This window comes from Ursus arctos, unplaced genomic scaffold (assembly GCF_023065955.2).
Source record: "Ursus arctos isolate Adak ecotype North America unplaced genomic scaffold, UrsArc2.0 scaffold_18, whole genome shotgun sequence".
In the NCBI taxonomy this organism is placed as follows: Eukaryota; Metazoa; Chordata; class Mammalia; order Carnivora; family Ursidae; genus Ursus; species Ursus arctos.
In genome coordinates this window covers 12,841,956-12,860,000 of record NW_026622852.1, presented here as the reverse complement: position 1 = coordinate 12,860,000, position 18,045 = coordinate 12,841,956, and the positions used below count along the sequence as shown (strand labels likewise).

The 18,045-nt window shown below is 44.1% G+C and overlaps 1 protein-coding gene and 1 long non-coding RNA gene across 6 annotated transcripts in view; one reads left to right on the top strand and one right to left on the bottom strand.

Annotated features, from left to right (window-relative positions):
* Positions 1-18,045, bottom strand: part of ADAMTSL1 (ADAMTS like 1) — an 878,957-nt gene that overhangs the window by 67,550 nt on the left and 793,362 nt on the right. For all 5 annotated transcript variants that reach the window (XM_044386899.3, XM_044386900.3, XM_057313473.1 and 2 more), the window contains 2 exons: positions 13,079-13,258; positions 8,872-9,006 (listed from right to left, as the gene is read on the bottom strand). In XM_044386899.3, coding sequence (XP_044242834.3) covers positions 8,872-9,006; positions 13,079-13,258 — 315 coding nt within the window. The remainder of the gene's footprint in view (positions 1-8,871; positions 9,007-13,078; positions 13,259-18,045) is intronic.
* Positions 12,322-17,656, top strand: LOC130544018 (uncharacterized). The gene is made up of 3 exons (XR_008959879.1): positions 12,322-12,529; positions 15,332-15,528; positions 16,733-17,656. It is a non-coding gene; the product is annotated as an uncharacterized LOC130544018 (long non-coding RNA).

Here is an 18,045-nt window from a genome sequence, read left to right as displayed (position 1 = left end):
CCAGAGAATTATATGGACTACCATTGCCCCCTGACGTTAATTTATTTACCAAGCACTGTCGCTGTTACATCCTACACACCCCAGAACTTGTTCTCTTCTTTCCATTCTCTCCAGCTTTCTATTATCCACGGTATTCTCTTACCTGAAATATTTCCTAAATGGTGGACTCTATCTAGTCCCTTCCCTGGAACCAATCCCCTGGCACAGTAGCCAGAACAGGCTTTTAAATACAGAAATCAGATGATGTCTCTCTCCTGCTTTTAAACCATTCAGAGACTTCCCATTGCAATTAGTGCAAACAGTGAAAGTCTTACCAGGGCTCAAAGAGTGCGAGCAACTTGCTCCTGCTTTTCCCTCTCTTCACCTTAGGTCTTTCTCCCCTTAGTTACGGCTACGGCTACGACGCTTCCTTAAATGCTCTAGGCTCTCTTGCTTCAGAACGTCGGCTGCTTCCTCTGCCTTGGACTGCTCTGGATTGCCTCTGTCTGGGATGCTCGCTCTTTACTTGGATCACTTCCAGCCTCTCTTCTAATCTCAGCTCAAATACCTCCTCCTAAAGCTCAGGCCAAGGGGGCTGTCCTGTCACATGTCTCCAGAGCACCAGTAGTTACTCTTTTGATTACAGTCTTACTTGAATAACTCTCCCCACCAGGCTTGAAGCGTCCACCGGAACTCAAACCGAAAAAGGGCAGGTACGTTAATCTCCTTGTTACTGTATCTTCAGCTCTAGGTCAGTGCCTCATGCATAGTAAATGCTCAATAAATTTTTCTGGAAGGAATGAATGAGATCTACGTTTATCTATCGTATTTACTGTGTATCCCTGGCCCTCGCACGGGGCCTGGGTCATATTAGGCACTCAACAAATATTTATTCAATGAGCAAGCTGATCTATCTTTGAGATACTGCCTTCTTAGGCCCTTCACCAAGGCTTTCAACTTTGAACATTATTTATCCAACTGTTTTCTGAAATATCCTCCTACTTTGAGAGAGGTTTACATGAGAACAATGACTATAGACTCCAGACGTGGGTCCCATACATTCTAGCCACAGCTCCCTCATCGGTGTGGTATGATTTGTAGGAACTGCATCTGGGCAGCCATGCTCTGCAATTCTCAGCACTTCAAATGAATAGAGAAGAAAATGTGCAGGCTGCCAGTCTCAGGTGGTCAGAAGGAAAACACCACTGCCTGGCTGTGGTGTGTGGGCCTTGGCCTCACTGCCTGGCTCCTCCAGGACTGGAAGGGCTCTGAGAAGTGGAACTGTTACCTTGCAGGGCCCTGGGGAGCCTGCTGATGCTGCTGAGAGGCTGCTGTGTGTGTTGGCTGTGACCCTTGAGCCCCCTGCTGAGGAGAGGGGCCAGGCACAATGACTTCTTTCATGGAAAACTTTACTCTGCAAACCCAGGTTTGAATGCCTGAATCTCTCTCTCCTCTTGGTTAATCACAAGGGACGAGAAAAGGTTTGTGCTGTTTGGCTCTCTGTGGGACTAGCATGACATGAGGTTCCAGGAGAGAAGTCAGGACTTCCTCTGACTGGGACATCACAGCTTGCTCGCTCATGAAGGAGAGTTTGGGACTAAATACAGGGGGCGGACCAAACCCGATGGATATATTCTGTGAGACATCGTAACAGGTTCTGGACCTAAATAAGATAGGCTTAGAAAAGAGACTGAACTGCTTTTCTTAAGCCACACATAATCATGTGTTTTATTATTGGAAGCACCCAAGGTCATCTAATTTTGACAAAGATCTAGGGCCTTTTCATAATATAGACTTTCTCTTTCCTGACCTTCCTGAGAAAGATCTCTACTACTGTAAGTTAGGTTTGTTGGCTTGCTTTTTTCTTTCAGGCTCTTTAACTTCATGGAGAAAGCCTAACCTAGTGATAGGATAAAGGACAGAGTGGTACGGAGCAAAGAGTATGGTCCTCCTCAGAAACAGGAGCTATGTGATCACCACCATAGACTTTGGTATTCTTTCTACATAATGAGGTGGATGGACTAGATCAGCGACTGACAAACATTTTCCGTGAAGGACTGGAAAGGAAATACTTTAGACTTCTGGGCCGTATGGTTTCTGTCACAAGTGTTTAACTCTACCATTTTGGTGTGAAAGAAGTCACAGACAATACATAGGTAAATAAATGGGCATGGTGGCATGCCAATAAAAATTTATTTACAAAAACAAGCAGAGACCTAGATTTGGCCCAGGGATTATAGTTTGTCAACCGTGTAAGACATTATCTCTTAAAAGTGTTTATGTAATAATTCTAGAATGTGATTGCCAAATTTGGGTATCAGCTTAGTCTAGGCAAGTATTTAAAACATACACATCATATATATATGTGTTTGTATATATGTCATATTTACAGACACATATCTTGCACATATCTATATGCCTATTTCTGACCAAAATGGAGTAAGAGATGGAATTTACCTTCCTGCTTAAAATAATAAAAAATGAACAGAATGTAAGAGGCAATGGTTTTCAAGACACTGGACATTAGGCAATGAAGGACACTGCTCCTTGAGAAATGGGAAACAAAACAATGTTGCCCCAGCTCAGTGTCTTGAGACAGTTTCCAGGCTGCAACACAGGGAAACCCAGGTGGAGCCCAGGGGATTCGTGAGTTTAGGAGAGGGAGCTGAAAGCATAGGGAGATCAAGGTGGCTCAAGTTCACAGAATGGAGTATGAGAGAAGAGAGAACTGCAGGTATGGAATGAATAAATGAATTTCTGAAATCTGAAAAAGATCCCCCTTGAGTATTCAGTAGAATGCACATCAGTGCATGCATATAAAGAAATCCCAGAGGCAGAGAAAAGGGAAAGAACTAGAGGTAGCAGTTTCTGGTGCTCACACAGGGTACAGAATAGCACCTGTTCCTATCAGCCAGGCTGGAAAACCTCATGATTCATAGGGTGTTGGGCAGAATGTGGTATTGGTGTAAAGAGGCTATAATATGTGTAAAGAGACAAATATATCACTGAAACAGAATGGTCTGGAAATATACCCACACATATAATGACAACTGATTTTCCACAAAGGTGCCAAGGCAATTCAGTGGAGAAAGAATAATCTTTTCAACAAATGGTAGTGGAACAAGTTGGGTAACCATATGCATACGAATGAACTTCAGTATATATCTCACATCTTAGGTAAAAATAAGCTCAAAAGAAATGACAGGCCTAACTGTAAAACCTAAATCCATATAATATGGATATAAAGCTTCTGGAAGAAAACATGGGAGAAGATCTTTGGTACCTTGGAGTAGGCAAAATTTCCTAAGTACAACAGCAAAAGAACTATCTCTAAAAGAAAAAAATGAATAGATTGAACTTCATCAAATTTAAAATATTCTGATTTTTGAAACTAAAAGAGTAAAAGGACAGCCATGGGCTGGGACAAAATATTTGGAAATTTATATATCTGATAAAAGACTTGCATTTAAAGTATATAAAGAACTCTCAAAATTCAGTAAGTGACCAAACAACCCAATTATAAAAAACAGGGAAAAATTGAATAGACACTTCACCCAAGAAGAAATCAGGATGGCAAATAGCACACGAAAAGATGCTCGACATTAACTACCAGGACATTACAAATTAAAATCACAACAAGAAACCACTGCAGACCTAGAAGAATGTCTAAAATGAAAAAGACTGACTATATTTAGCAAGTGCTGCCAAGGATGTGAAGAAACCAGAACTGTCAGACACTGGAGGTGGGAATGTAAAGTAGTCCAACTACTTTGGAAAAAAGGCTGGAAGACTGAAAAACAGTCTGGCTGTTTCTTAAAATGTTAAATAAACACCTACTATGTGATCCAGCCATTTCATTGTTAGGTGTTTAATCAAGAGAAATGAAAGCATGTGTCCATACAAAGACGAGTAGACAAATACCTATAGCAACTCATTGCTATACAACCAGAAACTGGAAATGACCATTCTGTCCCTCAACAAGTGGGTGATGAAACAAACTGTAGTCTGTCTATACAATGGAAACTAGTTGACAAAAACATGCACTGCTGATGCATGTTACAATATGGATGAATGCCAAAATAATTATCCTGAATGAAAGAAGCCCTTCCCCCCAAAGTATGAGTTCTTTTATAAAACATTTTAGAAATCTAATCTAATTTATCTATACTGCGAGCAGATCAATTGTTTTGCTGGCGGGGGTGGGGGTGGACATGGGGCGGGGCAAGGGTGTGAAGGCTTGATTTTAAAAAAGGGCATGAGGTAACTTTGGGGGTGATGAATATGTTCATTATATTGACTGTCGTGATGTTCACAGGTGTATCCATGTATCAGAATTTTAGACTTTAGACATCAAATTTTAGACTTTAGATATATATTATTTATGCCAATGCCAATTATCTCTCAATAAAGCTGTTAAAAAACTTTTATGTCAAACATATATAAATATCTAATGTATCTTACAAATCATTAAAATAAGATAAGTACCTATGAACAAAGAACCTGACAGGCAACTCATAAGTGAGTGCAAATGACTAATAAACATTAAAACCAGAATTCTTAGAAATCACCAAGAAATAAAAATTTAAAATGATATACTTTTCACACTGTATTTTATACTATTGTGTATTCACCAATTAAAACGGTAAGTATAAAAAGTCTTGGTCATACCTATTGTTGATACTACTTTAGGGAAGCAAGAATACTCATGGAGTGCTGTACACATAGAAATAGGGAGAACATTTTGGAGGGCAATTTGAACACAGCACAAACTAAAATATATAAAACTTTTGACACAATAATTCCACTTCTAGAAATTATCCTAAGAGAGATGTACACAAAAATTTTAGGAATAAGAATATTCACCTTATCTGTGTTTTTATGAGCAAAAATTGCAAAGAATCTAAAAGTTCAACATTAGAGAGTTGGTATGAAACCTCCTACCAATGCAGCCACCAGAATTAAACCTGTAGAAGAATATATAGAGACATGGAAACATAATTGTTATATATCAGTGAAAAAAGTTGCAAGCAGTATATAGAGTATGATTTTTAGACAAAAGATATGTATAATGTGCATATTAATGGCTACGAAAAAGATATTTGCATGGTTTTATCCGGGCTAGACAACTATAGATAATTTTTAGTTTTTAATTTTTGCTTCTATTTTTAATTGTTCTACAATGAAGTTGTATTGCTCTTATAATAAAAACTCCAAGAAAAGTTATTTTTTGCATAATATCAATGCTAATGCCCTGTAAATGATACTGTGAAAAATATTAATTTTGAGTCTTAGTGACCTCCAAAAATTGAACAGAAAGCTGCAAAAAAGTGTAGGTGTGTGGGGAGGCCTGAGATTCTACTACCCTAGAACTGGAGCCTGGAGGACTAGACCTGGACCACTAAAGGGGGGTGGCATGGGCCTTGTCCTCCATAGCAGTTGGCACAGTTCAGGCTTTCCAGCAGAAAGGACAGCTGTAAAATAGGGACTGAGAAAATCAGTACCTATCTTGCCTAGGACAATGGATCTGGTTGTGTTGGGTCCACTCTGCATGGCCAAGCCTCCACTGGCGATTTTCCATGTCTGTGTCATACAGCAAGGAGTATGAGAGCAACAAGGGACTCACTGGTCCCAAGTCTTCACTTATAGTCATGGAAAGTGAGGCCCACAGGGGCCTATGCATGTGTGGCTCAATTAACATTTCTTCTGGAAAGTTCCGGCAGTGGCTTGAAGTGAAACCAATACCAGAGTGTCTGTCAACTAAAAGAGTCATTTCTGGAATAGAATCACCTACTGGGAATCTCAAGGCTTGAGTCATAACAGAGAAGAGTTAGCTCCCATATATGGCTTTAGAAAACCCCCAATCTCCCTCATTTCCTTCTCCCCATGAAAACTCGAGGATCAGGTCCTGACTTATTATCCCTATGCCACAGAACCACGAAGTTCTCTGAATCTGTTGCAGCCACTAATCTCATCAATGGGAGGAATACATACACAGGAATGTCACCAGTTACTGGCCACGCAGGGTTGGCAAATGGCTTTCATCCGGTATATCAACTGCCACCATGCTTGGTGGAATGTTAGAATGAATTCCAAGGCAGTGCCTGGGCTGATTGAAAAAGAATGATGTGATTGGACATGTGTTGGTTGTGGAAGGGGCGATTACCAGTATCTTTGCCACATATTTCCGTCCTGGTATAGACCATCTCTTATGCTCAAAATAGGGTTTCTCATGAGAGACTATGGACTATGAGAAACAAACTGAGGACTTCAGAGGGGAGGGGGGTGGGGGAATGGGATAGACCGGTGATGGGTAGTAAGGAGGGCACGTATTGCATGGTGCACTGGGTGTTATACACAACTAATGAATCATCGAGCCTTACATCGGAAACCGGGGATGTACTGTATGGTGACTAACATAATATAATAAAAAAATCATTAAAAAAAATAAATAAAAAATAGGGTTTCTTCCTTAAATTGCTCCCGCTACTGATTACTCTTACAGAATATCAGATAAATTCTTTCAAATATTACTTGTAGTACATCATTCTCCTACTTAGAAACCCTCTAAAGGTCTGTCCCACATAGTAAATCTATTTCCTTAGTCTAATAATCAAGGACCTCCACATTTTGACACCGTTTATCATTCTAAATTCTCAGCAACCCTACACAGACTTGCCTCCCTGACCTATTTTTGAACCCGGAGCAGGCACTCTGGTCTAAAAGGGCCACCAACAGGATCCAGGGATGGGAACCAGCCCAATTAAGAGCAACTAGACTAACAGATCAGGATGAGTCAATAGCTGGGGAGGCTCAAGATGGAGGAGGTATATGAGAATTCTTGGGGTGAGGGTCAAAGCCGAAGCTGAGTGGACAAGCTCTGGCTGAGGCTTGTTCCTTTAAATGGCTTAGTTTCTATCCCCGTTAAGCTGCCCATCATCACTTTTAAAGCAGTGGTATGTTATAGCTGTTTCTGGACATCGCCAGGCTGATAGTATCTTCTTCACCCTCGATGCCCGATTCACTTCCTTGCTGCCTATTTGAATCCCACCCACTTTCTGTGCTCAGCTCCAAAGCATCAGTTAGGCCCTGGTCTATTTCACGTGGCTTACTTCTCAGAAAGTTAATACTTGACATCATTTCCTAATTCATCTCCACAATTCCATGCAGATCCCTCCCTTACTTCTACAGTGCTGGCGAGGCATCAACATTTACTGCTTGAGTCCGTGTTGCCCAAGCAGTTACATTCAGGGACTTTATGACTACTGACTTGCTGTCCCATTCAAATGGAACAGTCTGGATGTGAACGAGGGTATTATGGTGTCTCTCAACTGTTAGATTTAAAATACCAGTCTAAGGTAACAAAGCACTATAAACTAGCAATGGAATGCAGCAGCATAAGGCACAATAAATTCTTATTGCTCATGGCTACAATGAGACAGAATATTATTCCAGAATAAGGGAGAAAGAAAGTAAAACTATCATGGAAAAATATGAGCAGGTTAATTTTTCCAGCATGCCGAATGGCACCTGAGTGACCTAAGAGTTATTGAACTTGAAAATAAACAATTGCAGTGCACTTTGCTAGTGACTGGGCTATGATTAATAGTTAGGACAATTTCTCATAGCGATGAGTCTAAAATAAAGACAAGTTTACAATGCTCATATTTAATTTGGAATACATTTACCATCTATAAGCCAAAAGAAAGCAGTTTTGAACTTCTATGAATTCTGATTAACGTGATGTGGAAAAACTCAATGCCAAGCTTGCATAAGTTAGAGGAAACAGAATAGGGCTACTTGTCATTACATGTGTCTTATTTTTAGGATCAGATCAGAAACAGAGAAATTATAAGCTTTTTCCATATGCTCATATACTATGAGCATTCTTTCTTAATTTTAGATAATAATGAAAATTGAAGGTAATCTTTCGGTTTGTGATCTGACACCAGTCCCTGTGGCCATATTGATAATAATCACCAGTATGACTAGGCACCCTTTGGCCTCCTGCTCCTTGCTAGGTGGTGGGGAGGAGAAAAAGGAATAGTTTGAGTCAAGGGAATAGTTTTCGTTACCATTACCAATATTTGGGACCACAAAGAGTTAGCATGAGGATTTCCCCCATTTTGTAGACCTGTTTATCCTCCCCACCCCAGGACTTGAAGGCAGATAATTCTTCCCTTCCACCTTGACCCTCTCCAGAAGTCATGACGGGAGTACAGAGGTTCCTGTGGTATGATTCTGGTATGAAGGGCCCATGATTCTGGTTGCCATGATTCTGGTATGAAGGGCCCAAGACACAGATGCCTTTGTACACCAGTAGGCACCAGCCATGTGGGCAATAACTTGGTGAAGGTTCCCATTGACAGATGCCAGGGAAGTCGTACTTGGTCAAGTTATTTAAACACTTGCTTGAGGAGTCCATCTGGGTTGGTTTCAGGCCCTACCTATAGAAGGCTAGCCTAAATAGAATCATCTAGATTTTTCTTCTTGAAAGCTGATGATAGCTCTAGTTTAGTTGTGAGGAGGTCATGGGGGCACACTGGGGTATGGTTGACAAGGGGAGATGAGCTATTTTTACTGCTCTGCTCTTTATTTACTGTTCAGTGAGTCGATCTGATTGAGAGGATCTGGACTGTGGCATTAACCCAAGAGGATTCAGAAAGGAGCCATGTTGGAATCGAGACAAGCTAGAGTCCAGACTAAGGTCTGTACTCACCTCACATGGAAAGTCAGCCAAGTTTCCACTGGTGAGTCTGGATTCTGTAGGCAATTTAGTGATTTCCTGTTGGCCACCCCCTCCTGCTGCCTCCCTCCCACCTGCAAGCAGTCACCCATCCATAAATCCTGTCCAGCCCTGGATTTTAGCCCAATGTTCCAGAGATTTGGACTCACCAAGGAGAGCGGAATTCCCAGGATCCAGGACCAGCTGTGCTCCCAGAGGAGATGTCAGCACTGAGGGAAGGTTCGGTCCACTGGCTGAAAGCAAGGCCTTGATGTCTTCCAACTGTGTGGGGACTTGGGGGGGATCTGTGGGAAGGCAGATGGGGAGTCAGGCAGGTTAAAGCATGAAGGCTATATTAAGGGGGGAAGGAAAGGTGGGTATGCATGCAAGGCAGGTATTATGGTTGCCTTTAAACATGGTTTTTTTCCCATAGAGAAGGTGTGCCTATCCAGGTGAGTCAGAATTTCAAGCTTAATATTTGATGCCCAAAACAATAAGGTCAGTAATAAGAATCAGGCATGTTGATTTTAGGAGTTCCTTACTGTATACCACTTTATACCACAGTACCACTGGGTCTCTATAAATGTGTAGGCAAATTAAACCATATTATAAAAATACTCTTAAAAAGCCAACACTTCTTCAGCATTTATTATATGCCAAGTCCTGTGTTAAATAGTTTTCATTCCTTTTTTTCATTTAGCTCTTACAGCATCCTTTAGAGCACTTTGTTATTGTCCCCACAGATACATCACCACAGGAAGTTTATATTTTAGAGAGAGAGAGCGAACACATGGGGGAGGGAGGAGGGCCAAAGGGAGAGAGAGAGAATCTTAAGCAGACTCTACGCCCAACACCGAGCCCGACATGGGGCTCCATCTCGCACCCTGAGATCATGACCTGAGCCGAAACTGAGTCAGATGCTGAACTGACTGCACTATCCAGGTGCCCCAGGAATTGCTTATTTAAAGTAAGCCTATGAGTGACATTTTCTATGAAGAAAAAGGTTTATTTATGAAGTTGATAAAGTGAATTTGCTTTGTGGTCTGGATTTTTATGCCCAGGTAGGACTAGATACGCAGGACAGGGATGATTTGTTCTTCAAAATCTTAGAAGGAGTTAGTGCTGAAGTGATCAGGGGTCTAGTTAACCAGAGCCTGAAGTGACAAAAATGGAACTATAGTGGCTTATCATTTCCACTGGACAGAGAGGCAAGCACCTATTGAACCTGGTGGTGAGAGGACTCAAGATTCTCTGAGAAAAGAACCAGAACCTTGTTTCCCGACTTCCTACATCTTCCAAGGTGGACTCCCACCTTTTTTCTCGAGAGCACTTGGAGTCTGAAGAGAAGCAGAAGTATTTCCTCTGTAACTGATGGTCATTTCATCAGTGTTCAGTGAGGGCCTATTATGTGCCTGTCAGCTTGTCAGATACTTGTTAAGGGTGGCAAGTAAGTCATGACGGCTTCAGAGTCTGCTTCAGAAATACACCTTCTGTCTACTCTGCCTTGACTGCAAAAGACCATTGCATCCAGAAAATAATGACGAGCTTGAGATATATATATATATATAATTTATATAGATTTATATATATATAATTTATATAGATTTATATATATGAGATATATATAAATACATAAACCATTACATTATATATATGTTATATATAATTAAAGATATTCTTTATACGGTATAGGTGAAAACATCGTGCTTGGGTTCAGGAACGCTCTATTTAAGCTGTGGCTCTGCCATTCACTAACTTGGGCAAGTCCCTGAATTCCTCTGAGCCCTCATTTCCTTATCTATAAAATGATAAACTCATCATTTCCCAGATCTCTTTCTACTCTGAAATACCATGATTTTAGGAACTGATGGTAGCAGTTTACTACAACCTAAATTCTCTTTTTCCCATCTTTTAAGAATTTTTAAAGCTTAATTACTTTTTAAAATTTAAATGCAAGTTAGTTAACATACTGTACATCCCTGGTTTCAGGAGCAGTGGTTCATCACGCACACACAAGCCCCGGTGCTCATCCCAGCGAGTGCCTTCCTTAATGCCCATCACCCATTTTTTAAATATTCCCTTGAGAATACTGCAATTGAATACTGAATATTCCCTCAAGAATATCAAACTCACGGGACGCATTGGTGGTGCAGTTGGTTAAGCATCGGCTCTTGGTTTTGGCTCAGGTCATGATCTTGGGGTCGTGGGATCCAGCCCCGTGTTGGGCTCCCTGCTCAGTGGGGAGTCTGCTTGAGTTTCTCTCCCTCCCTCTGCCCTTCCTGCTTGACTCTCTCTCTCTTTCTCAAATAAATAATTTTTTTTTAATTTTAAATTTTTAAAATTTAAGGTCACCTCTTAAATTTATCGCAACGCTTGAAATGGAACTTAGAGGCAATATGTCATGAATATTCATTCAACAGCTATAGGAATAAATGAATGAAAGTCTCATTACACTTCAAGTCTCCGTGCTATAGGTTAAGTCACAGAGCCTGGTGTGAAGGCTCAGTTTGATACATGAAGTCTCTTGTTTAAAAATTCAGCCACGTTTTTGGCTGATTAAAATTAAAAAAAGAGACATTATTTCTACATTCATAAAGCACCTATAAAACTAAAAATACTTGGATTAATAAACCAAGCTTCTGATCAAGAAAAGTGCTCAACTTAAGAGTCTAAACAGTGATTTTTTTTTTCCTCATCACGTCGGATTAAAATGGGAAGACGTCATGCCCGTCCAGCTCCATGTTCACAGTCACGCTGGTTTTCAGTCGCAAGGCGGCAAGAGCTGGCTGGCAGACCGCGCACCCTTCATTGGCAAAGCTACAGTAGCAACCACACATCCTAGGCTTGCCTCTCTGTCAGCACAGGCGACAAGCAAGGCTTATTAGGGAGGAAAAGCCCACAGTAAGCCCCGTAACTCAGTGTGGGGCAGCAGTGCCTGGGCCCCCGGCTCCAGACTTGCACGCAGCTCAGCCGGATGAAACCCAACACAGGACCATTGACGTCCCTCACTGAGCCGCTTTTCCGTGACTTTCTAAAATGACTGGAGGTTTATGCAGCCACTGGTGAGATGAAAACCCGCCGGGGCCTGTCTGAAACCTGAGCGGGCAGGCGCTAGAGACCCTAGGCTTTGGTCTATCAGCAATTGGGGGTATGGAAATACAAGTATAATGTTTAATTATTTTTCCCCGAGGAGGTCTATAATGTATGAATGTGTATGTATCTATGGCGTGTGATTCTTCATATTTCTCACAGTTTCCTCTTTTTTCTTAGAATGATAGCTTTCTTAGTGGAAAACTAGCATGAGGGCTCTAATCATTGCTTTTTTTTTTTTTTAAACAACTTACAAAAACAAACTTCTTTTTACTGCATCACACCAAGTTCCACACTCTGGGGAAGATAAGCCCAGGGTCTCTAGTCCAGGGATAAAAGGGTCATTGCTCCCAACACGGCTGAGTCCAGCCTTCAGCAACAGTGAATATTCGATGGTGTCCCAGTGGTTGTTATGTCTAATACCTATGTTATGCTAAGAACTGTGTTAGGCTCTTTAGTCGGGGGTTCTTATATTTGGGGGTACTATAGTTTGAATGTCTGTGTCCCTTCAAATTCATAGGTGACGTCCTAACCCCCCAGGGTGATGGGATTAGGTGATGGGGCGGAGCCCTCACATTTGCCATTAGTGCCCTTATACATGAGGCCCCGGAGAGCTGGCTTGGCCCTTCTGCCATAGGCGGACACAGCAAGAAGCCATCAGTCTGTAACCCGGAGAAGGGGCTTACCGCAGAACCCGACCATGTTGGCATCCTGATCTTGGACTTCCAGCCTCCGCAGGTGAGAAACATAAACTTCTGTTGTTAAAAGCTACCCGGTTTGTGGTGTTTTGTTTCAGCAGCCTGAATAGACTAAGACCGGGGCGTACCCGTGTGGACTTTGGGTGGGCTGGACTATGAGCTTCCTGAAATTCTATGAGAAATTTTATACGTATGAATTTTCCTGGAGGGGGTCATCAATAGTTTTCATTGGATTCTCAAAGAAGTCCTTCACGAGAAGAAATTAACAATAACTTCTTTATGTCTTGAGCCCTGGCTGACAGCCTCCTCCCCCTACATGGACAATCCCCATTGTGCACGCACATCAAGACCAGCACCTAAGGCTTAGTAAGGCTAAGTGAGTCACCCAAGGTCACTCAAGGTCACACAGTGAATAAGCGGTAGAGCCGGCATTCAAAATGAAGTCTGCCTGCCGCCCGAGTCTGTGTTCTTTCTACTGGAAGGCCCTAAGGTGGGAGGAAGGGAGGGGATATTGCTTTTATGTACTTGATTGGATCAGGGAAAAAGTGAGGCGGAGGGTGTGTTAGACGGTCAGCCTCGAGCTGTTTACCTAGGATCAGCAGCTGCGTGTTCTCGGTCAGCTCTCCATGGACATTGGCTGCCCTGCAGGAGTATAGGCCCTGATCCGAGGGGGACACGTCTGTGAGCAGCAAGGAGCCCTCGTGCCCATGTGGAGGGGAGCCCAGTTTGGTTTTATTCCTGAACCAAGTGACTTCAGCTTCAGGCACACCTAGGAAGAAAAAACAAAACAAAACAAAACACATCAGCGAAACACATTCAGGTGACCCCGGAGGCAGTTATTCCCGCTTGGTGGACCCTCCCAGGGGCAATTCGGCAGGAAGCATCTGCCTGGGCGTCTTCTACCGTCCTCCAGCCAAACTAAATAATGCCTGTGACCTCTCCGTGGTCTCGAGAGCTTTAGCCTTTTAAAGCTCCCACTGCTGAGGCAGGAAGAGAGAGGTCAGTTAACAGAACAGGAAGTGGGCAGCTGGTAAAGGGCACTTGCCAAGATGGAAGGAAAGTACCCACGCTCTGTGGAGAACGCAGGGAGAAACATAAGCCCCAGATCTATACAGCTGTGAAAATGAATGATTGACAACTACATGAACAAACATTGAGTAAGAAGAGCTAGACGCAAAAGCGTACACACTGTATGATCTCATTTTTGTAAGTGACAAACAAAACCCGGTAACATCAATCTAGGCTCTTAGCAGTCAGGGTGGTGGCTCCCGTGAGAGGGAGGGACACACAGGGAGGCATTGAGACTAAGTGGGCACAAGTGCTAAGTGGTCACTGGTAATCCTCTGGTTCCCGACCCGAGGACTGGTTTGGTGGGCTTGGTACCTTTAGGATATGTCTCCTTTCCTGGACAGATATTACACTCAATAAAAAGTTAAAAGCTATAAAATATTAGTCTTTTGTCTAGTATGAACCAGACAAATGAAAGCTGCTGGAACCTTACCAGAACTGACACTATACATGGAAAACATGCTTGTATTTTTTGGAGCCTATGTATTTTCTTAGAACGAGAGAACACAGAGCTATGGGCAGTAGCACCACAGAGACAGACGAAAGAGACAAAAAGAAAGTACTCTGTCTGCTCTTTCCTCAGTCCAAGTTTAGTGCCTGTGAGAGAGAGCTGGGGAGTGTGTGTATGAGTTAGGATGGAGTACCTGTCTTTGGAAGTTGGGTTCTGTCTTCCAGGGGCATCACTGACTGAATGTGTTTCTCTACAAATTCATACGTTGAAGTCCTAACCACCTCCAGTGTGATAGTATTTGGAGGCGGGATGTTTGGAGGTAGTTAGGTTTAGGTGGGTGGGGTTGTCATGACAGGATTAGTGCCCTTATGAGAAGAGACCGGAGAGTGAGCCCTCTCTCTCTCCATCATGTCCGGACACAGTAAGATGGCGGTCAGCAATCCAGGGAAAGAGCTCTCAACAGATCTGCGTGGGCAGGCGCCTTGCACTTGGACTTCTCAGCCTCCAGTACCGTGAGAAATACATTTCGGACATTTAAGCCACCTCGTCTATGGATATTTTAGACTAGCTGCCTGAGTAGGCTAAGACAAGGGGGCAGCCTTAATTCTTTGGGAAGTTTGCCTGTGGTAACCATGCCGGCAAGCAGGCCCTGGTCCAGGACAAGTCTTCTGAGACAGGAGGCCCCGCAGGAGGCTGAGCTCGGAGTGAGCTGGGAGACAGAAAATCTGTGGCATCAATTCACAGGTGTCTGGGGAGCACAAAGCTCCATTCCTCGCACCACTCAGCCTGCCGGCCCAGGTCGAAAAGTTTACTCAGAGCTCTTGGGTGTGTATCCATGGTATGTTAATAACGTCAAATCCTGGTCAATGGGGGTCAAAGTCAAGAAGAGTCAAAGGGCTCAACCTTTAGTCCTGTGCTTTTCTGAATTGGGGCTACATTCTGCCCTTGGGGCAAGGGCAGTGTTGCCCTTAATGGACAGCCTACAGGTGCGGACATGGAGGTCTTCAAGGGATTGCCTGTGTACCCGTTACTTGTCCTTGAATCTTCTGAACAGAATTTACCAGCAGTCTACTCTGTAACACCCAGCTCAGTGGCGCCCTAATTATGGCCCCTGGGCACTTGCTGCACCTGAGCTCCCAGTAGGAGGAAGTGGGGTGGAGGTGGGAAGGTGGTCTCACACTCCCTCACCAATGATGAACTGCCTTGTGGGAATTCACTGGTCCTCAGGTGGGCCTGGAGCGGGGGCCCACGGTGGAGGTCAGAGGGTCTGGCCAATCTGCAGGGGAACAGGGGAGTAATTCTCTGGTTTTCTCTTTCATTCAGACTACCAATGGGTTAACAAGAATCACGAAGGATCCCCGAACTAGCTGGAAGGAGGCAGGGCTGCTGAAATGGGATGAAGCCTCGGCTACCGCAGGCTTGTCACATCAAGGAGAGGCATACCTCATGATGCCTGATGCTCAAATGCAGGAGCCGGACCGGGCTGGCACGGCCTCTGAATGTACCTGGACAAGACGCAGGTAAGAGGCCGAAAAGCTGATTTTTCATTGCAGCACCACTAGGGAGAGCAAGAGCTTCATGATGCCTAGCCGTGCCAGCTTGGACTTTGGACCCTGAGCTTAGTTTCTAGGTTAAAAAAAAAAAAAAAAATCCACAGCATTCAAGAGAAAGCCTCTGAGAGGTAAGCTGAAGAAAACATTCCCTGCCATTTCTCTCCTGAAAGCACAAGGAGACTCGAGGTCCTACGTACCACCTTCTGCAAGCATTTCCCTTGCTATGAATCGCCCACATGCAGCGTGTGTGTTGGCACGTTCTTTTGCAGAGAGCTGTGGGCAGCGAGCACACAATCCCCGGCAGGACCTACGACTGTTCTAGAGCTAGGCAGGTAGAGTAAGGGAGCTGGGCTAAACGGGCCTTCGGTTCCACACTGTGAACCAACGCTCTCTCCACCACTGTGCTGATGGATGGTGTATGTGTCCCCAGCACCTGTGCTCGTGAGGATCCCTGCAATGGGGGCCATCCTGCAGCAGGACTCCCTGCTGCTCCCAGCATGTCCTTCTCTGGAAGGGCCCATGCTCCTGCAGGACAGCCAGACACAGAGGCAGTAGGAGAAGAGAGGAAATGGGGGTGGGGTGGGTGGAGGTGAGAAACAAGAGGCAGAGGGAGACAGCCCAGGCCCTAAGAGAGACCTCACTTCCCCAGGAAGTGGATCCAAGCCTCTTCCATTCCCTTGATCACTCTGCCTCATGCCCCCCAAGAAATCGGGGTGTTTGCCAGCATAAGACTGGGTGCTTACCAAATGGACCCAATTCTCTAAGTGAGGGGAGGGCGCCTGAAATGCAGACGTTCGGGATAGCAAAGGGTCGAAGGAAGTTACCTCGTCTCTACAGCTAAAACCAGAGAAGTCACGGTGATGCCAAAGGGAGAGAAATTCTGTAGGGCTCGTTCTTTCGTGTATTTATTAGCAAATCTCTGTCAGGCTCACTCGAGCACAGACCTGCATCGAGAATTTGCTGATGGAGGGGTTGTGTCTGATGTCACATTTTGGGGGCTTCCTGCCTGGGACGGTGGGCCTCATGCAGAGAATGACGCCAAAAAGATACTTTAGAATCTTTCTAGTCCCTTTCATGACTGACTCTGACCTCTTACAAACATAGAAGAAAGGAAGAGGAAACATCAACGAAGCCTCAGAGAGCTTTTTTTTCTTTTCCTTTTTTCCCCCAGGGATGATAATGAGCCTTTAGGGAACGTCACCGGCCATTGTTTAAGCCAGAGGCCCTTGAAAAGGTACCAGATATGTGTGCCCAATACGGACGTTCAGAACAGCTGAACACAGGGAGCACACGAAGGTCAGACACAGTGCAAGATCTCCTGACCATGTGCGAGGAGGACGAACACTTGGTGAATGTTTGCTGTAAGCCAAACATTTTAGAAAGATAATCACATCGCTCAAAGAGATGAAAAAAAATCTGCCTAAAGTGATGTTAGTTTGGTTCCCTGACTGATTACGTGGGGACAGAGCCTCTGTCTCTCCCTGCTGCTCACCCCATGGCCAGTGAGTGACCTCCAAATGGCAGGGTGGAGATCCACGCTCATCCATTCGATGCCACGGATCCCCACCTCACCCTGTGCCCCCCACCGCCTGCCCCTATCCCCGACCGCCTCTTCAGAGAACATCAGAAATGCGACGCTATTGTTTCTGAACTGTCAAATCCTTACTTTCTACTCTGAGAATTAACCTTTCTGCCGTAGCTGTATCACCAAGATTATTGTGAGGAGGGCTTTCTAGAACCCGTGTGTGCTGGCTTTGTTAGCTGTCTTCTTGTTGAGAAGCTGGTCGGGTTGTGGGAGATTTCTTTTCTTCCCCTAGGCTGTTGTGATGTGACCACACATTTTACCGAAAGAAATGCCTAAAAAATGACAGAAAAGATACTCTACCACCGAACACAGTCCAAAGCTATGTTGTTGACAAGTTTCTTGGATAGGCTCCACGCTCTGGCCTCCCTGCTATGATCGGTGTCTAAAGCAGGGGAGGAAAAAGCCCTGTTTGGACTTTTTCCCTTCGGTGGCACATCTAATGAACACCACAACGCTCTCCCTGTTGCTTGAAAGGATCAATAAATGAGTCTAGTTACATAATGGGTTGGAATTGGGATGATTATAAGGATTAGTGCCTTTAACCTCCACGGAGCTGCCAGGTAGGGTGATGCTATAATGTTCTTTTTTCTTTTTCTATTTTTTTTAAAAGATTTTATTTATTTATTTATTTGACAGAGACAGAGACAGCCAGCGAGAGAGGGAACACAAGTAGAGGGAGTGGGAGAGGAAGAAGCAGGCTCATAGCGGAGGAGCCTGATGTGGGGCTCGATCCCAGAACGCTGGGATCACGCCCTGAGCCGAAGGCAGACGCTTAACCGCTGTGCCACCCAGGCACCCCTATACTATTCTTTTTTCAATCCCAGACAGGATACTTTTGCCAACCAGACCACTTGTTCTGTTTGGCTCCTTGCACCACGGCAGCCTGTCAGCATCTCGAG